At 47.5% G+C, this 20,866-nt stretch overlaps 2 protein-coding genes across 3 annotated transcripts in view; one reads left to right on the top strand and one right to left on the bottom strand.

Moving 5' to 3' along the window:
• The first annotated feature begins 2,824 nt into the window (after positions 1–2,824).
• Positions 2,825–5,657, top strand: RTP1 (receptor transporter protein 1). Its single transcript, NM_001192256.2, has 2 exons — positions 2,825–3,096; positions 5,138–5,657. The coding sequence occupies exons 1-2, from the start codon at positions 2,825–2,827 to the stop codon at positions 5,655–5,657; spliced, it is 792 nt and encodes a 263-aa protein (NP_001179185.1).
• An 8,344-nt stretch (positions 5,658–14,001) lies between these two features.
• MASP1 (MBL associated serine protease 1) overlaps positions 14,002–20,866 on the bottom strand; it is a 67,905-nt gene continuing 61,040 nt past the window's right edge. Inside the window, exons 14-17 of one of the 2 annotated variants that reach the window (XM_005201484.5) lie at positions 20,107–20,174; positions 17,637–17,736; positions 16,952–17,177; positions 14,002–15,451 (exon numbers count right to left, since the gene is read on the bottom strand). In XM_005201484.5, coding sequence (XP_005201541.1) covers positions 16,987–17,177; positions 17,637–17,736; positions 20,107–20,174 — 359 coding nt within the window. In that variant the 3' untranslated portion in view covers positions 14,002–15,451; positions 16,952–16,986. Of the gene's footprint in view, positions 15,452–16,436; positions 17,178–17,636; positions 17,737–20,106; positions 20,175–20,866 lie in introns of those variants that run through there. The other variant, XM_015471853.3, reaches the window with a different exon arrangement.

Below are 20,866 nucleotides of genomic sequence, written 5' to 3'. Positions count from 1 at the left end.
CTGCAAAATACTTCTAGAGAATTTGTTCCTGATATCAGGTAACACACTTTGGTTTCACAACGAGTTCACAGAAGCTTCTCTCAGCTTCACATACTTCCTGGAAATATCCTCAGTTTCCACTCTCTCCTTGGCCTGTGGCTGCAATGTAAGACAGCTCCCATCACACCTCTGAGGCTGGTTAGTCAGTTTATGTACTTCTCTGGATATCAACTGCCTTAACTCAGAGACAAGAACACTGACTTGAAGGATAAAAGTTTAATGAGCCTAAAAATCCTTTCCAGCATGAATGTGCTGTGGTTCTGACTTAATTTCTGTCCTTCTTATTATGTCCTGTACAAAGCTAGTGGACTGACACCTCCCCAGAGACCTTTAACTACGTAGCAGCCCCCAGACAGACAGACCCTGGCCCCAGGCACTACCTGCGATGCCTCATGAGAAGTGTCCTTCTGCCATCCAGTGGCCTCCAGCCTACTTCTTGTCCTCCAAGGATTCGGGTTTCTAAGTATAAAGCTCCGTGAATTCATATGTGGCTACAGTCAAAGGGGACCTTAGCCTTGCCCTCTACTCTAATTCTTCACTGAACAGATGAACAAACTGAGGCTAAGAGAAGTGACTTGACCATGGTCACAAAGGAAGCCAGTAAAAGGGCTGAGGATATATGTTGATATCTCCACCTTCCAGTTCAGTGTTCTCTACACTGAACCTGGGTTGCTGCTGCTGCTGCTGCTAAGTCACTTCAGTTGGGCCTGACTCTGTGTGACCCCATAGATGGCAGCCCACCAGTCTCTGCTGTCCCTGGGATTCTCCAGGCAAGAACACTGGAGTGGGTTGCCATTTTCTTCTCCAATGCATGAAAGTGAAAAGTGAAAGTGAAGTCACTCAATCGTGTCAGACTCTTTGTGACCCCATGAACTGCAGCCTATTAGGCTCTTCCGCCCACTGGATTTTCCAGGCAAGAGTACTGGAGTGGGTTACCATTTCCTTCTCCGCTGAACCTGGGTGCCTCTCATCAAATGTCTATGGCATCACAGGAATGGTGAAGCTGCTGATATTACCTCTGTATAGAGATTATTATTAAGATGAAATAAATTAAGACATATACAGTACTTAGGAAAATGCCTGATACCTCGCTTAAGTGCGAGTTATTGCTGTTGCTATGCAAATTAAAAATGTATTCACATAAAACACCAACATACATTTTGAAATGATATATATAAATATATTAGGATACCCAAGAGGATATAAGAGCATTCAAAAAAAAAAAAAGAGAGAAAAAACTACCTAGGCAAGCAATTTCAGAGCTCCTGCTTTTAATCACCAGAGACACTGCTTCGTGATTATCCCACTGCCTATCTGAATAAACTGAGGCTAAAATAAAGGATGCCAAAGCATCAAGCATTCATGCAAAAGCAGAAGAATCACTTGGAAGACAGTCTCGGGTATCACATAGGCGATTTAGGCCCTTCTTTTTCATCCTTAAGCTTCAGAATCTGTAGGCGGTCTACAAGTTATGCTGTTGCAAGAGCCTGCTTATGTTCTAGCCACATCAAGCTTCTATAGGAGTAGAGCCACAGCGTGTTTTCCAACTGCAGGAAGCATCATCTCTCATGCCTGAAATGCAGGCCCGTGAGCTTCAGCAATAAGCTTTATTCAAATAGGAAGTGAGTGTAATTGTGAAATGTTGGGAAAAATTAATGCCCCTGCAAAGAGGGTTTCCTAAATAAATTATGCTCAACCATATAACAGCATATAGGCAGCTTCTGAGATGGAATAATATTAATGATGTATGTGTGTATATATGCATACACATGCACATACACACACATATATATACACTTGTACATGTACAGAAAAATAACAGGCAGGGTGTGCACATCATAATATTAACAGTGACTATCTTGAGCACGGGTATTAGGAAGAATCTTATCTTTATTTTCCAATTTTTCTATAGAAAACCTGTATGACTTTTATAAAGGAAAATGTATTAAAGATTAGCCAAAGAGGCACCAATAGTAAAGGTTGTTTTCCCCATGGGTATTATGTTCCTCTTTTATAATCAAGTTGAAGATTATCTTTTCTGCGTCTGCCAGGCTGATGCAATGGTCCCACCTTTGTGCACAGGTGGCTGCTCTTCTACATGGCTGTCACAGCACAGATTCTGTTGCATTCTGGTTACTGAGTACAACTGTGGCATACACAGAGCCTGGCACATGGGTATGTTTGACAAATGAATTGATGGATTGGTACAGGCTCAAAAGCTTGGATTTTGCCAGGAGCTCTGCCATTTGTATGCTAGGTGAGTCCCAGTCTCCTGATCTGTATAGTGGCAATAACAGTTGTGGGTCAAGAGACCTCCAATCGTTTTTGTAAATGGCAAAGTGCTGGTTGCAAGACAGGTGAGGGTGCAGAGAAAGGGTTTATTATTATTGCTGCATCTATTAACAGGTCTGCATCTTCCCATCCCTTATTTCTCTTTAGCTCCCAAAGGCATCACGGTTACCACAGCAGCCAGATGCTGATGATACCTCCAGGGACAGCAAGGTAAAGCTGAGCCATTTCCCAGGTCCTCGCCTCTGCATGCCCTTGGCAGGCCATAGTGAGATGATCTGAAGCTCACTCTCCTTTCAGGCCCCCCATGCTGTCTAAGGCCGCTTAGATTCACAAACTCTGCCTCCGCAGCCTCAGTTTGGGGCCCTGAAACACCCCTTCAGAGACTCCCTCCTTCTCAACCTCTGTCTCTTGGCTCCCTGCCTGGTTGCCGTGGAAACAGGTTCCACTGCGGACAAAGGAGGGAGCTGGGTCCCGCTTCCTCCTGGTCCTACTGATGAGGATTTTTAGACCGTGGAGACTGCGCTGCCCTGCCCTGCACCTGCCCTCACTCCCTGTGTTCTCACTCAAGTGGAGCTTGCCCTCCCTCGCCCCTGACGAGACCATGTGTAAAAGTGTGACCACAGATGAATGGAAGAAAATCTTCTATGAGAAGATGGAGGAGGCAAAGCCAGCGGACAGCTGGGACCTCATCATAGATCCCAACCTCAAGCACAATGTGCTAGCTCCAGGCTGGAAGCAGTACCTGGAGTTGCATGCTTCAGGCAGGTAAGTAGCCCAGGAAACAGGCTCTGCAGGCAGCCCCGGGGATACCTTTCCAGAAGAGACAGAAACGTGGAGAACCCATGTGCTAAGGGTCAGCTTTGCTGTGAGGCCACTGTAGACTGGGAGACAGAGGAAGAGGAGCTAACTGGGAGTTGGGATATGTGAGTTTGACCCCAGTTCTTCCACTGAGCACCTGGTAACTTTCCCTCTCTGAGTCATAGCTCTAAGTGCTGATATTTTATATATTTTTATATTTAATAACCTCTTTGATAGCGCAGTTTTAAAGAATCCACCTGCAATGCAGGAGACCCCGGTTTGATTCCTGGGTTGGGAGGATTCACTGGAGAAGGGATAGGCTACCCACCCCAGTTTCTTGGGCTTCCCTTATGGCTCAGCTGGTAAAGACTCTGCCTGCAATTCAGGAGACCTGGGTTTGATCCCTGGGTTGGGAAGATCCCCTGGAAAAAGAAAAGGCTACCCACTCCAGTATTCTGGCCTAGAGAATTCCATGGACTGTATAGTCCAGGGGGTCACAAAGAGTTGTAGGACATGACTAAGCGACATTCACTTTCAACCTCTTAAAAAGGTTGAAAGCCAAGAGAAGGGGGACGTGCTTGTGGGTCAAGAGATTTGTGTTCTGGTCCTGGACCAATTCAGTTTCAATCTATTTAATTCAGCTTGACTTAATATAAAATACTGAACACATGAAGTATGTTGGAAACTAGCTCTACTCTTCATGGCCTTTGAACAATCCAGTTTCCTTCTTGGATCTCTTTCCCCACTTGGTGGAAGAGAGAGAGAACAGTAGTATCGGCATCACCTGGAACTTGTTAAAGATGCAGAATCTTGGGTCCCATTCTAGACCTACTGAATCAGAACCTGCATTTCAACAAGGTTCCTAAGTGATTCGTACTTACAATAATGTCCAAGATGACTTTCCAGCACTCTTGTCCATGGGTAGATTATGTAAAGTCTTGCCGCTGGGGCACAAGGTTTGGAGGCTGAGTGGTGAAGCCTGGGGGTCAGAAGCAAGGCCTTCCTTCCTACTTTTCCTGGTTCAAGTCACTCAGTTTAATTCAAGAAACATCTACTGGGCACCTGTTATGTGTTGGATACCAGCTCTGCCTCTAACTCACTGTGTGTTCCGCTTCCTTACTCTCTGTGCCTCAGAGTAAAACAAAGGGCTAACTACGTGACTCCTAAGGTCCCTCTAGTTCTGACATTTTCCATTCCAAGTTTTGTAGTTTTGTTTCAGAGAGGGGAAACAGTCCCCAAAGGATGTGAGTAAAAGAAAATAGATAAAAAAATGAAAATGTGGAACCCCTTACCCAGCAGACAGGACAGATGCAAAAGTACTGGACACTCGTTGACAGGGCCCAGGGCTTGTGGGGCTGAGTGGGGAGGGCTGGTGTCTCCTCTGGACCCAGCTGACAGCCTGAGAGCCCCAGCTGGCTCCAGTTAGCTCACTCTGGGTGTAGATTGCCTCCATATCCAGGACTTCAGACACATTAATCTTGGCACTGGCCCAGAGGCTAAGAAGCGATAATGGTGTCATTTTCTCCTGATTTGGGTCTAGCCTGTTCACAGTCAGTGCTGACAGGTAAGAGCGTGTGGATGGATTTTGCGTTTTCTAGGTGATGTGGGCCATCCCTGCTATCAGACTCAAAGGATATTTGAGCAGGAAGAACTCCTTTCGTACAATGTGCACGTTTTCCATGTGAGGAAAGCTGCCCAGGGCCACTCTCCTAGAGGCACGGCCCTTGGGCATTGAGATGGAGGGCACTGAGGCTTCTGCAGGGCACAGAGAAGGGCCCCGAGATGGCTGAGCACTGCTGGATCCCAAGCGCATCCTGAGGCGGGGTCTCTGGTCCTAGCAGAGTCCACAAGAGGGCGGGCTGAGCAGTCACCTGGGGAAAGCTAATGAACTCAGGGAGGCGTAAACACACCGCCTCCACCTCCCAGCTCAGCCTCCTGCCCCATACCTCCTTCCTGCAATCTGTTTCCACCGTCTCCACTCTGTCCTCTCCTCTCCTCGTCCCCGCAGGTTCCACTGTTCCTGGTGCTGGCACACCTGGCAGTCGCCCCACTTGGTCATCCTCTTCCACATGTACCTGGACCGCGCCCAGCGGGCGGGCTCGGTGCGCATGCGCGTCTTCAAGCAGCTGTGCTATGAGTGCGGCACGGCGCGGCTGGACGAGTCGAGCATGTTGGAGGAGAACATCGAATGCCTCGTGGACAATCTCATCACCAGCCTGCGCGAGCAGTGCTACGGAGAGCGCGGCGGCCAGTACCGCATCCACGTGGCCAGCCGCCAAGATACCCGGCGGCACCGCGGCGAGTTCTGCGAGGCCTGCCAGGAGGGCATTGTGCACTGGAAGCCCAGCGAGAAGCTCCTGGAGGAGGAGGCGACCACCTATACCTTCTCCCGGGCGCCCAGCCCCACCAAGCCGCAGGCCGAGGAGGGTTCTGGCTGCAATTTCTTCTCCATCCCCTGGTGCTTGTTTTGGGCCACGGTCCTGCTGCTGATCATCTACCTGCAGTTCTCCTTCCGCAGCTCCGTCTAAGATTCCCTTGCTGGGCCCAGGGCGATGCTGGGGGCCCAGGGCCCGAGGGGCCAGCCAGCTGGTGGGAGCGGGTGAAGAGAGACCTGGGTTGGGAGTGGGGTTAAGTTCTAGCTCTGGTGCCACCACTGACTCCACAGGGACCCTGCACAAATCACCCAGCTTTTCCATCTATAAAATTAAGGGTTTGGGTTTAATCATTGGCTTTTCAAAGTGAGACCCAGGGCCCCAATGCTCTGCATGGTGCCTTAGGGACTTTTGCATTTGGAAGGGAGACTGAGAGAGTGGCTTTCCCACCCTGGTCCTACCTCCCATCCCCATCCCCAACTCCTGTTTCCTCCTCTTGCTTTAATCAGAGCAGCTCCATGTTAGATGGAGTTTTATTTAAGAGTTTTGGATGGAAAAAGGTCCAACTGGTTTTAAAAAGTTTGAAAGTTACAGGACTAGGTGATCTTAAAGGGCCTTTCCAGTGATGAGCTCACCCTTGCTTTCTGGTTCACCCTACCCCTTCCCCTCATTATTGCCCACATCCGGAGCTTCGGCCTTAAATTAGCCTCTGCCTAGTGTATGAGTCTCTTCCAGAGCTCTGTCTCCACACAAACAGCAGAGGTTCCTCTCAAAGAGAGAGAGAGAGAGGTGGGGGGCACTAGGCTGCCCTTTTTTCCTGGGTGTGTCAGGGTCACACTCCCAGTTTCCAGCTTCCCTCCATTCAGGGAAGTCATGGGATTAGGGTGGAGTCCCATAGCTCTTGGCTTCCCACCTGCTGCATATGAACCATCAGAGAATTTAGCAGGGGTTTAGAAGGTAGAGTGTTAGAAGTAAAGCACAAAATTCCTAGGAAACAAATCAGTGTGTCTCCATTATAGTGAAGAGTCTGCAAAGTTCAGGGACCAAATGCAACTGATTCTCAGCGGTTCTGATGGTCAGAATACAGGAAAAGAGACCTGGCTTCCTGGGCTGTTTGTTGAGAGACTTTCCCATACTGGCCAGGCTTGGTTCCTCTCACCAAAGTCAGCAGTGCACCCAGAACTACAGGGTTGGGGGTTCATTAGTAAGAGAGGGAGCATTAAAGATGCAAAGGGTTTTGCCCATAGAGAAGTGCATAGGTCGGTGCAAGAATCCTGATAGTTTTCAAATGGGATGCAATATGGTTTGGAGAGGGGGAGAGATGATTTCTGACAGTAGGGGTATAGAATAAGGTATGGGGGAGGCAGAGAGCAAGAAGCAGGAACCACCTTCATTTCTGATGGTCCTCATTCACCTCACTTTTGTTAATAACCGACTCCTTCTTCTTCCCTCACCACTCCCCTTTCTAAGAGAAAGTCACCACCATCTGTAGTGGTGGAAGGAGGAGGGCCATTTATATATAGGCAGGGTACTTTAATAAAGATGAGATTTCTTCAATCAGGCTTTGTAGTCATTAATGAGTGCTTGAGATTCACCAGTGTCCTTGATCTGTAATAGGCTGTTGGACACCCTGATCCCTTCTCTCCCCTTTCTGGGGTCCTCACATAAAGTTGATCTGGCTCCAGCTTCCAGGTCAGGGCCAATCATGTACATAATCAGGAGGGATGCAGGCAGCCCTTGGCAAGTCATTCAGGGGAGGACTCAGCATAAGATCAGTCTTATTCTCGGCCTTGCTCTGATTCTAATAACTGGCTGGTGACTTCCTCTGCTTCACGTACACAGTATTCTTTCCTTTATCCAGGAAGCATACCTGAGCACCTTCTGTCTGGCCAGGCTTGATGCAGTGGCCACTAAGGGATGGGCTCTGTCTCTCAGAGATCTCTGCTTACAGCAGATGTTCTCAAACTCGGCTGTCGTTTAGAAATCCTGGAGAGCTTTTAGAGAAATGTCAGTGCTCAGCCACTACCTCAGACCCATAGAATCAGACTTCCTGGGTGGCACTTGAGGATCTGAATTAGAATCAGACCCCCAGGTGGCCCACCTGAGTTGCCTGGGGTAATGCTGCCTACCTGAGGAATAGGTTTTCTTCTGTACCCAGACTTATGATTATAAGCCCTGAGATCTTCCTTGATGACCTCGCTTGGATTCTTTAGGATTTGGGCACAGTTTCCCTACTCACTACCCCTCCCTGCTGGGAACTTAACCCTCCCTCAAACCTCCCTGCTCCTGCCTGTCCACCTGTGACCATGGCTTCATCTTGCTCTGAGAGTCTCCATTTTTTAATCTCTGTCACCCTTGCCAGATGCTTGTCAAACTTTGTTGCAATTATTTAATACTGGTCTATAGCTATACTGCATGCTAGAGCATGATCAAAGTTACTCCAGATTCCACTGTCAGGCAGTGGCAGAGCAAGGAGTCCAACTCTCACCTGGTTTTAGTCCAGAGCTCTTTGCTAAAGCATTAGGCTTCTTACTGCTCTGTAGGAAGATGTCTACAATCTATGAACACCTCCTCTGTCTCCCTTATTGTCCCTTATACTTGCTAGACTAGCTCACAGCTTAGCCCTTGTCTTAGCAAAGACTTCTCAGGGACAGTTCTTTGCAAACATGGCCACATGCCACATGATGAACTTGTTAGATGTACCCTAGGTGTTATAAATACACACCTCAGGGATGTTTCAGGATCCCAGGCCTCTCCCAGTAGAGGTTCTGTGCATTTGTCTTGATGTTCAAGCCAGGAGGAGAACTGTAGACACTGAATTGGGGTTGGAGAGGCTGCAATCCTTGGTTAGGGTCAGCAAGAAGTGCTGCCTTGATCACTTCCTTCAAACTCAGCAGGTCAGGGGATCAGCTCACTCTTCTTGGGGCTCAAGAGTCCTGTGGTTCTTGAGGGGGCTCCAGAAGATCACCGACTAAGGACAACTTCTAACATTAGTAAGTCCATAGGCCGTCAGAGCTATAAGACACATTAGAGGTGTCTTGATTAAGTGCCCTTATTTTATGGAGAAGAAACTGAAGCCTAGAGAAAGCACCAAAGTTACACTCTGGAGTAAGGCAAGATCATGAAATCTGAGGAAGAAACACTTAAGTCCTGGTTCTGCTACTTACTAGCTGTATTGTTGTTGTCCAGCTGCTAAGCCTTGTTTGACACCACGGACTGCAGGATGCCAGGCTTCTCTGTCCTTCACTATCTCCTGGAGTTTGCTCAAACTCATGTCATTGAGTCAATGATGCCATCTGATCATCTCATTCTCTGTTGCCCCCTTCTCCTCCTGCATCAGGGTCTTTTCCAGTGAGTCGGCTCTTCACATCAGGTGGCCAAAGTATTGGAGCTTCAGCTTCAGCATCAGTACTTCCAATGAATATTCAGTGTTGATTTCCTTTAAGATTTACTGATTTGATCCCCTTGTTGTCCAAGGGACTCTCAAGAGTTTTCTCTAGCACCACAGTTAGAAGGTATCAATTCTTCAGTGCTCAGCCTTTGTATTTGACATGGCCTTGGGCCAATAAGTTAAGCTCCTTGAGCCCCATTTTCCTCCTCATCAAAATGGGAATAATAGATTTGCCATGGATGTCTATTATAAGGAATAAATAATACATTATCTACGACATTCCAGATTCAAACCCCATATTCATTCTCTTCTTTCTGATGAGATTAAACAGTCATCCTTATCTTTCTTCTCCTTTCCCTTTCAATTGGCAGCCTCCCCTTTGAGGCTTCAAGGGCTCTTCCTCTTTGTGATTTTGGTTATGTTGCTAAATAATTTAGGAAAACAAGAGTTAACTTCCCAGCCCAAGAGTTGGAAACTGGTTTATTTTAATATATGTAGTATGATTTCTTTTCTTCTCCTCATATATCTCTCAAAGCAATGACTTCATTTTTCCAGCAGCATGGTAGCACTCCTCATTCTTCAAAGATAGCTATTAAAAAAGTCTCCCCAAACAGAAAACACCAGTGATTTCTGGGCTCCATTCCCATTGGCTGAAATAGCCAAGAAGGAATTTAGTTCTTTTCCAAGTCCCATTCTGGTTCTCTGTAGGACTCCCAGCTAAGAAATGTCCTTTGGGAACGTTTTCGGCGTTTGCGTGGGTACTGCTGCATGCGTCAGGGGAATGAAAGCTGCCTATTTTATGGCTTTGTTGTGACAGGACCTTGTGAGGGTGGGTGGTGGTATAGAAAACTCATTGACCTGAGAGCCGGAAACCCGAGTTTCAGCCCTGGCTTAGCCATTATCTAGGCATCTAGGCTGCTGACCTTGGGTGACCTAGTCTTTTCTCTTCCCTGGCTCTCAGTTTCCTCACTTATCAAGTAAAAAGGTAAGGTGATCTGAAGAGTCCCTACTAGCTCTGACATCACTCAAAAACTTCTGCTTAGCCTTATTTTGTCCTCAGGCATTTGGGATGGTGCCCTGACCCTGATCCCTCTAATAGGTCATCTAGTTGTTACACCAAGATTTCTGTCTGCTTAGGTCAGCTTGGAGTTGGACCTTCTTATCTGAACGCCCATAGCATCTTCCTTTCCTTTCTGGCAGCAAACTGTTATATGTCTTACTTTGACTCAACCTCTCTTTAAAGGTATTCACATTTTGAAAGGTAGTTATTTTGAAAGGTGTCACCTTATACAAATACTTGTGTGGTAGTGATGAAATTTCAGCCTGTGTCTTATTCTCTCTCTTCTAAAATAAGCCCAATAGTTTTTCTTCACTTCCATCTTAATAGGCCTATAATTTTATTTTGAGGACATAATAAAATACTCAGTATTTTCAAGATTCATTCACTCAATGAATGTTTGTTGAGTATATATTATGTGCCAGTCATTGTTCTAGGTGCTGGGATACATGGAAGAGCAAAGTGACTAAATCACTGACTTTATGGAGAGTAGAGGAACTAGACAGAAAACAGTATAAGTAGGCTGTGTGGTACACTAGTTAAAGGACTAAGAAGAATCAAAGAGGCAAGGGGGACAGGAAGGGCAGGGGACAGAGTTACAGTTTTAGATTAGGTAGCTAGGGAAGGTCTCACTAAGAGGTGACATTTGGAAAAAAAAAGATGAAGAAACTGTAAGGGGAAGGGGAAGGGCATATGAAGGCCCAGAGGTGGGAGCAGCCTGGAATGCTGAACCATGAGGAGGCCAACGTGGCTGGAATGCAGTTCAGGCTTAGTAGCCATTACTAAGTGGGAATGGGGTGATGGATTCAGAGCATAGAATCCATATAGGTCATTATCAGGACATCGATTTTTAACTTAAACAAGATAAGATGCCATTGGAGGGTTTGAGCAGTGGGGTGATGTAATTCAGTTTACTGTCACTGTGTTGAGAATGACCACAGAGGGATAACAATGAAAAAGGAAAGATTAGCCAGGAGGCTGGTGCAACAATCCAGCAAAGAGGGGATAGTGGCCTGTTCCAGGGTGGGGGCCTGTAACAGGGTGGCAGCAACTGGGATTGAGTCTGGCTATATTTTAAGGTAGAGCTGAGAGGGTTTGTCGATGACTCAGATGTGGGGTCTAAGAGAAAGGGGAGTCAAAGACACCCTAAGATTTTGGGTCAGGTCATCTGGAAGAGTAGAGTTACTGCTTTCTGAGACGGGAAGGCTGTGTGAGGAACCGATGTGGGGGCCATATCAGGAGCTTGACTGTGGACACATGAAGGTTGAGATGCTGAAGGCATCCTGTTGGATATTGAACACAAGAAACGCCAAGGCAGGTGAATATCCATACCTATGGTTCCGAGGCAAGGACCAAGCTAGAGACGCAGGTCAAGTCATTAGCATTCCCACCATATTAAATGTCATGAGATTAGATGAGATCCCTGAGGGAGTGAGAGTTGAGAGTCCAGAAAGGAGGCCCAGAGACTGAGTCCCGGGGCTGTCTGAGTATAGAGGCTGGAAAGGAGACACCCTCAGAGACAGTGGAAACTGAACAGAGAGCATGAACCACTTGAGTTTTTGGAACTATCAGGCGGCAGAGCTGGCTCTGGAGCCCGAGTCTTCAGGGTCAGGGTCCAGGGCTCTTCCCATGAGTCTAAAGTGCCTTCTCTCCCAGTGGCACCAACTTACTCCTCAGATTGGAATCCTGCCCACGTCCTCCGTGTGGGGTGTGTTGTTTCGGCAGGTCTGAGCTGGACACAGATTTGTGTCTCTGTTTTTTTCTTTTTTTTAAAAGCATTTCATAATGTTGAAATGCACTGAAATAAAAAGACATAATGGGAGGCCTAGACTGCCAACATGGATTTGGGCCTTGGGCATACAAACTCAGACCAAAGGGAGTTGTTTTTGGAAAGATTCCATTGTCTGGGATCCCGTCAACAGGTCTGGGCCACATGTGAGTGTTTAGTGGGCCTGGTTAAATAAACCAGATAATGCCAGAAGATGGGCAAGATGGAATAGTGGCATAGGATGAATAGCTCAGGGGGAGGCGAGAATCCTCACTGTTAAAGTAGGTCAGCATTTCTGAGAGCCCCGGGCCTGCACTGCATCTCTGCTGTGCCTTTCGTATGCCTGGGGCTTGTTCTGTTTGGTGCTGGCCCATTGGCATGTTACTTTGCAGAGTCTTCCCCTGGGACTGGAGGATATTAGAGGAAGAGTTCTGTTCCCACCCACACTAATCTGTTCACCATTCTGCACGCTCGCCCTGGGCACAGGCCCAGCTTGGCACATCTCCCCTCGTCAGAGCACTGTATTGTCCTAACGCCCCTCCTCACAGGGGCCTCCCATGGAGCCTTTGCCTAAATACTGGCAGGGTCCTGGCTCTTTTTCCTGTGATCAGAGGCTCATTGCTGAGAACAGAGCCTGTGTTTTTGCATACAAAAACCATTTTCCTTATCTTCTTGAAAAAAGGTCAGCACATACCAGACACAGGAGGGGGCCACAAAGGCTCTGTTTGTCTCTCTCTCTCAAGTTCAGAGAATGCCCTGGCTTGCTTTCTGGAGACCGCGCTGATGCCGGAGGGTCACAGAACATCCAGGGACCTGAAAACGATGACTGCCTTTGGGTTTTGGCCTCTGCTCTTTCCCCTCTGTGCTCTCTACTTATTCACTCTCACACATGAACAGACGTTTGAACCTCTCTAAACAGGCTTCTCAGGGCCCAGCCCTAGGTCCTCAGAGCCCCTGGAAGCGGGTTCCTCTCCTCCCTCTCCTCAGCCTGCCCTTGTTCAGGGCCAGGGGGTCCCTCGCCTGTTGTTCAGAAGCCATATTGAGTCTCCTTATCTTTAGGCTCTTCTCCCTCAGTTTACTCTCTGCAGTAAACTTGATTTTGAAAGATATAGCCGATCACGTCTCTCCTTGGTCTACAATCCTCAAATTCCCCAAACCACGCTAAGCATCCCAGTCGGGACTTCCTGAAGGTCATCTTTTTTCTCCTGATTTCTCTGGCTCTCCAGGGACAATGGGCCGCTCAGTCTTCCCCGTTCACTACCCTTTCATCTCCCTGCTTTTTCATATCCTATTGTCCATTGTTCAGTTGTTTGGTTCAGAGACTGGGATGCTTTCTTCTTCAGTTTGCAAAGTAAAAGAACACGGTTCTTTCCAGGAAAACACTAAAGCGGAATGTCTTAGTGATGGTGCTGCTGCTGAGTCAGAGTAGTTCTGGATCTAGGGCCAGAGCAGGAGGGTGTCTGCCTCGCCTCTGCCTCCCACCAGATGTGTGACCTGAGTTGAAGACCCAAGCTTGGGAAATACTCCAAAGTGTTATAATCTCCCATAGAACTATTTATATTGATCTAATTTAGTTTCCAAATTTTTTTCCTGTATGTTAATTCATCTGATAGCACAACCCTCAGACAAGGGTAGGGCAAAGATTTTTCTGCCAGTTTGTAGATGGGAAAATTAAGTGAATAAAGAAGTCAACCAATGCTTGGATTACAACCTAAGTCTCTTGATTTCAAGACTCACTCTAGACCCAGATTGGCTACTGTTTCTGCTGCAAGAGGCTATAGATTTTCCTTCCCTGATTCTTGCTTACCTTTACTTAAGGACTTCTTGGTGGTGCTGATTCTTTGATTCTGTCACCTGGTAATAAGTTTAATTCATTGCAGAAGGAAAGTACGTACTCTAATTCAGAATAGGCTACTCATCAACCTGGTGCCATAGTCTCTGAACCAAACAATTGAACACATGATCCAAAAAAAAAAAAAAAAATGTTTTTTCTATTCTGGGTGTGGATGAATCAAGAAATGTAACTTGGATATTGAAAGATGGTCTTCCTGGAATATTTTGATAACTTACAGGAACAAAAGAATAAGGTATTTCATCAGAACTGACCTGAGAAGCCTAAGAAGTGCTTTGGTATCAATGATTTGATTTTCCCATCATAATCTCTCTCTCTCTCTCTCCATGGTACAGGGATCCTAATTGGATACAGAGAACTGTTGATAAATGACAATGCAACTCACCAGAACCATCAGTCCATGAAAAACATACAAGCCAAATAGGATGCTTTGACTCAATACAGATGTTTATTGGAAAAAATGTGCAGTTACAGCTACACATGTTGTAGAGCAACAGTTTCTGTTTCTGATGAAATTGGGCATGATCAGTGTTGCTAATAACAACATTCCATGGTACAGAATCCTAGCTTTAGATATACTAACTATTCTCTGGGAGGTGAATTGTGGTTGCATAGAAGAGAGACCTCTCTAAGAGATAGTCATTTTGACGTTGAAGTTGGCTATATTTGGAGGTAGCTAGTGTCATATCTTTAGATATGCTCAAGAATGAGGTCATAGAGTTAGACAATATGGTCCTAACAGACCCTCCAACCCTCTGCTTCTACAACCCTGTGAGACATTTGGGTTTCTTGGACCTTAGCAGCAGTGCAGGGGCTGGCATATCTAGTAAATGCTCATAGATCAAGGGTAAGGTAAAGTCCAGCAGCACATCTAGACATCCCTTAGATAAGGATGAAGTTGCAATTGGAATAAACAGGATAAACTCATCCAGCCAGAAATTGGCATTTGTACACAAATCTCGAGGCTGCTTCAAGTCCCAGAATTGCCTGAATTTAAGGAGAAAAGTTCTTCTAGATATTGACTCTGATTCCAGAGTCAGAGCACTGGTCTGCTGGACACGTCATTTTTATGAGAGAAGAATGGACATGTGCTCTTATTGTTGTGTCTAGAAGGCCTCCTTTTGTCTTACCTGTAGAAATGCCCACCTTCTTCAAGGCCAATTCCAACACCGTCTCCTCTGAGATGCTTTCCTGGTGTCCCCTCCTCCAATGCCTGCATACAGGAATGGCCTTTCTTTCACATCTGTGCTGTTCTGACACATAGCACGCAGTAGGGTTCATTCTGTTATGGTGGATACTTGTGTAGGTGTCAGTTCTTTGTGCAGGAGCTCCTGGAAAGTATGAATCATGTTCCCTTCATCATGGTGGTACCCATAGCAGTCATGACAGCCTGGCACAGGGAGGGACACTCAGGCAGTGCTGTGAAATGAGCAGGCATGATGTTTGGAATGCTTTAGGTAGTTCCAAAACTTTGCATTGTGATTCTTCTTTGGTATCTAAAATAGAGCTCCAGTTTGCTTGACAAATGTCTGGTGGGACTGAGTATGAAGGCCGCCTTCTTTGTAGAGAACAAACAGCAGGGCACAGAGAGGTAGAATGCCCTGCTCAGAGAATCAAAAACTGGCTGTAAATTGCTGTCCCTGAGTGGTCAGCCTAGGGCTTAGTGTTCATAAGTTCTCATTCCCAGTATCTTCTTTCGGCAAGAGACCTTGAATGCAGTGCAGGTCAAGAACTGAAATCTCCCATGAAGACCAATTTTGGAACAGAATTGAAGACAGAACAGAAGACAGGACTTGGAGCTTCTGATCCCTTGAAGGGCTCACATCTCAGAGTTCTGGAGGGGAGGAGGACCCTGGAATCTTCCTGAGAGAGAAGGTGGCTCCTGAAGGGAAGAGGCATTCTGCTTGGGAAGATTTTATGACCTGCAGGGCTGGGGTGTTCTGGCTGAGGAACAGGGGTGAGGAACCAGGGGAACGGTGCTTGGGGTCAGCTGTGGACACAGGGAGCGAGAGTACAGGGGCCTGAGTCTGGCCTCCCAGGGCCCACCTCATGCCAGGTTCCCAGGAAGAAAAGGAGGTGGGCACCTAGAACAGAGGCTCTGCTTAGGAATAAGAAAAGGCCCCTAGGCTTGCACTCTGCCTGGGCTACATCCTGGGGAGCCAGGGTGTGGTGCACGGGGTAGGTGTTGCAGTAGCAGCAGGATTTGGTCTGCATCAAAGCTCTACGGGTTCTGGTGGCTCAAGTGGTAAAGAATCTGCCTGCAATGCAGGAGACCTGGGTTCAATTCCTGGGTCAGGAAGATCCCCTGGAGAAGGCAATGGCTACCCACTCCAGTATTCTTGCCTGGAGCACATGGGGTCACGATGAGTTGGACATGACTGAACGACTAACACTTTCACTTCAAAGCTCTATTGGCCCTTTTTGACCTTTTGGTAATTTTGGCTTTAACTCATCTCATCAGGGAGAAATGGCTTTGTTGGATCCTTGACTGTCAGAACTGGGAGGGTCTTTGTTGGGATGAGGGGAAGGGACTTGCATAGAGTCACAGGGAGCTGGGGGCGAGCTGGTTCCCAGTCTCCCCTCTCCCTGTCTTTGCTTCTCTCAGGCACTCTCACAGTTCGGTATCCAGCTCAGTCATAAGTGCATCACTATGGGACCTGCAGAGACTCAGACTGTCTCTTTTACCTTTTCATGGAGAGGGGTGGGAACTGGGGTTGGGGAATGCGTGGCAGCAAAGAAGCATAGCGCATTTGGGGGCAGGCGAAGGCTATGGTCAAGGTTGAGGGGACAGGTACACACTTGCTCAACCCTAAGGCCCCAGCCAGGATTTATAAGCGAATGCAGTGTGCCTGGTAGACACACCGGCCTTCCACTAAGTCACATTTATTCAGCACTTAGTTTATACCTGCATTGTGCTGCTGCTGCTGCTGCTAAGTCGAGTCAGTCATGTCCGACTCTGTGCGACCCCTTAGACGGCAGCCCACCAGGCCCCGCCGTCCCTGGGATTCTCCAGGCAAGAACACTGGAGTGGGTTGCCATTTCCTTCTCCAATGCGTGAAAGTGGAAGGTGAAAGTGAAGTCGCTAAGTGCTATGAAATAAATTTGATCTTCATCATATGTTTCTGAGCAGGTAAGGTAGGCCATTTCCATCACAGGGATGAAGAAACTGAGGCTCAAAGAGGTGAAGTCACCTGTCCAGTGTTGCAAAGCTAGTAGGCGATACAACCTGGGTTCTGATCACTCTGCTACTCTGCTTCTTTAAGGAGAGTGAGAAGATGGCTGAGATGCCCCCTTAATTGGCCAGTAATAGGTGGGCTGAATGAGGTGCGTGTAGGGTGAAGGCCGTCTGGCATCAGATAAATATCCTCTGGTGCTGACTGACCATGGGCAGGTGAGGCAGAGGGTGAGGAACTGAACTCAATTGCTCATGCCGGTGACCCTCCGGATCCAGTCCTTGTTGTGGAAGATGTACGAATACACTCCATAGCGGTCCTTCTTTCCGCAGTCCACGCCCCAGGACACCGTGCCCACCAGGTACCACTGGCCTCTCTGTGTATCCAGTGTCACCATGGGCCCTCCAGAGTCACCCGCACAGGCATCCCTGCCCCCTAGAGGAAGAAGTGACCCGGGTTAACGTGACTCCTTCCTTAGACCCAAATCCAGAGGGCCCTCCCTCTCCCTACGACTGACATGTAGTTCAGAGAATTGGACACCAGGGGGCGCAGCAGACCGTTGGACTGAAACTTGGGCTCTGAGGGTTGTAGTCAGGCCTCCTCCTACCTCTGTGATTTTAGAAAGCTTAGGTTCAGGACTCTCGGTTACATAGGGGGAAACCTGGGCTGGGAGAAGGGAAGTATGGAAATCCCTTACTTGGCACACTTTTCTCCGATGTAACTTCTCCAGTGGAATCTTTCCTCTCATGATCTTCCTCCCCGTCCCCAGCCTCGTTCCTCCCCTTCCTCTGCTGTTCAACCTGCCAGCTCCAAGGTCTGCAGGGCCGCCTTTGCTGGGCGTGGTGCCCCGCCCTGGCTGGTGGCGCCCTGCTGTAGGCAGGCGTCTTGACTCACCTTCCTTCTCCCCAGCACAGATCATGTCTCTGGTCACTTTTTTCTTCAGTGGAGCATAGGCCTCCCGACAGATGTGGTGGTCAACAATTGGGATTTCGATCTGGAACACAAGACCGTTGTCAGTCCCCAACCCTGGCTGAGCCCTGCTCTTCTGACACCCCATCCCCCGCTCTGTCTCCTTCCTGGACAAACCTGGGTCTGCCTTAGACCTCGCCTCAGAAACTGCCCTCTGGTACAGGTACTGAACGCAGAACCAGGAGGTCTGTGTTCTGGTACAGTCTTAGTCATGAACCTGCGGTGTGACCTTGCACATGTCATTTGCCCCCTCTGCACCTCAGTTTTCTCATCTGTCAAATGGAGATAATTTTGCTTAGCATATGCATTATTTCAAACACATCAGCATATGCAAAACCTATGGGCAGTCTTCTTTTCCCCACCCTTAACATTACTGGTTGTGGGATGTGGGACATGTAGCCTTCACTGTTTTTTCAGATTTCTGAGACTCTGTTTCCTCATCTGAAAAATGGGAATCATAATATTTGACATGCTAATTAAATGGAGTTGTTACGAAGAGAGGAGTTGAACGAGCAGTTGCTCTGTGAACCACAAACCCTGCATACACAGTGGGTGGTGTGGGCTTCCCAGGCAGCGCAGTATAAGGGATCTGTCTGCCACTGCAGGAGGCACAAGAGATGCAGTTTCAATCTCTGAGTTGGGAAGATTCTCTGGAGTAGGAAATGGCAACCAACTCCAGTGTTCTTGCCTGGAAAATTCCATGGACAGTGGAGTTCGTGGGGATCGCAAAGAGTCAGACATGACTGAGCCACACACACACTCGCATAGAGGTTCGTGAGGCTCACCTTGCAGCAAACTTCACTTATGTTCTCCCTCACCATGGTTTGAGTTTCCATACCCTCAGACTGTATGTTGCACATTTCTATCTTATATAGCTTGGAACATGGTCACTACTCAGGAAATGTTATTTTGAATTGAGATGATGCATTGATACATAAAGGTAAGGTATTGCATTTCTTATTGCCCTTGATTCAGCTTGAGGGTAAATGTTGGAGTGGGTGCCTAGAATAAAAAGAGGAATCGCATGAGTCTCATTCAGCCAAACCAAGAACTGAATGAGTCACATCTCCCACAAAGCACAAATTCTATTGGCCCTTGCTGGGAGGGTACCAGAGGTATCCACGTCCCTCTGAGGCATGGCCTTCCCAGAGAGGTGGGGGAGAGGAAGCCAGGCAGGGTGGTATAAGCACCTGTCCTCAGCAAACCATCGAGTGTCTGACTAACCTCTATCCACCACTCATTACATCGCTTAACTGTCACTTCCTCTGGCCTTCTGCACTCCCAAGACAAAGTCAGAGCCTGGTTATATATTCTGAAGCATCCTGCACCTCTTCCTCATTCCGATGATCACACTGATGAATACTTTCTGTCTGTCCCTATAAGCCAAGAAGACAAGGGGCCAGATCTGTCCTCTTATCCCCCTGCATACTTAGTAGTTAATACAATACAAAGTCGTTAATACAATGTCAGTCGTGTCTGACTCTGCGACCCCATGGACTGTAGCCCACCAGGCTCTTCTGTCCATGGAATTCTCCACGGTTGTCATTTCCTTCTTCAGGGGATCATCCCAATCCAGGGATTGAACCCACGTCTGTTATGTCTCCTGCATTGGCAGGTGAGCTTTTTACCACTAATGCCCCCTGGGAAGAGGCACTGAATAAACACTCAAGAGTGAATGATTGAAGGGGTAAATGGTTGTTGCAAACCCCAAAATTTAAAGTGTGGTTAAAATAATGTACATTGAACAGTTTAGAAACTAGCCGTGGCTCTCATAGAACCTGGTAATGTCCAAGCCAGACAGCTCTTGGAGGACATCTAGTGTTGCTGGTGGCTTTGCAGCTTGAGAAACGACACTGCAGTCCAGAGGCAAGATGACTTGTTTAAGATCACCCAGTAGGTTACTAGGGGCTGGGACTTGGAAGTGTGGCTTCTTACTCCTGGTTCAGTGTTCTTTTCTGAAATGATGAGAAATGTAAACTTTCAAATGCCATAGTCAAGTTCATTGCTGCAAGGACTGTGGCTCTCAGGGCCCATCCCTTGACCCATTCTTGGTTACTGCTATGTGAGTCTTCCTGATGTATACAGATGGATCACCTTTTAGGGTGTCCAAACCTTCTGTTTTTCTGGAAGTGTTTCCATAAATTGAGCTTTTAATAAGCTACAGAAATACTAAACAATGTTTACAGACTAGAGTCTTATGACATGTAGAACAAATAGATCAATCAAACTAGTTGGGATTCAATCTCACTTAACTTTGAAGGTGAGTCTGGTCCCTTCGTACCTGTCTCACTCATCCCCAGTCCAAACCTCCAAACCCCTGAGAGACACTGGGGCTCAGAAATGCCCAATGTGGGGCACAAGTGTCACCCTCTGAAGGGTATATATTGAACTTCACCTCCATCAGGGTCTCTGGGAACCTTTGCAAGAACTGCTTCCCCCAACCACTGACGATGACCACGGCCCCTGGAGGAGAGAAGACACAGTGAGAGCGGACAGGCTGTCTGCAGGTTTTTGGAGGGTGGCACCTTGCAACCCCCTCATCCCCTGCATGTGGAGGAAGCACTGAGTGTTCCCCCTGAGAAAATGCCAGCATGGTGAGGAGGAAGACTTGGGCTGGAGCTTACCTGAGACAGTGGTTTGGGCATTTGTTTCTATGAGATGTTAGCTGGTTTATGTGTTTAGTTGTCTGTTCTCTCCCACTCCCAACTAGCTTGGAACCTCAGCTCCGTGAGAGCAGTAATCTCATCTGCCTTATTCAGGGCTGTATCCTTATGCCTACAGCAGGGCTGACACAGAGTAGATGCTCAATCAATAACTGAATAAATACAAAGTCCAGCCTAGCCCACAACAGGATGTGCTCCCTCCCCTTCTGATCCTTAGTTTTCTCATCCATAAAATGAAGAGGTCGGACTCGGTACCTCTAAAACCCCTCCTAGCTCTGATGTTCTAGAAGTCTGTAAGGTTGGCAAATCTTGAGGCAATGTGAACATGGGCTGGGCACTGATAGAGCACTTACTTGTTTCATCATTTGAAAAGAGCCTGGATACTGAAAACAGCTCTGGGCCTTAAGTTGGAAGATCTGAATTCCAGCCCCAGATCTACTTCTTACAAGCTGAACCTCGGGTAAAGCACTTGCCTTTGCCAAGCCTCAGTTT

The sequence above is a fragment of the Bos taurus genome, chromosome 1, assembly GCF_002263795.3.
Source record: "Bos taurus isolate L1 Dominette 01449 registration number 42190680 breed Hereford chromosome 1, ARS-UCD2.0, whole genome shotgun sequence".
Lineage (NCBI taxonomy): Eukaryota > Metazoa > Chordata > Mammalia > Artiodactyla > Bovidae > Bos > Bos taurus.
The sequence above is the reverse complement of the archived record's forward strand: the minus strand, read 5'-3'. Positions and strand labels throughout refer to the sequence as shown.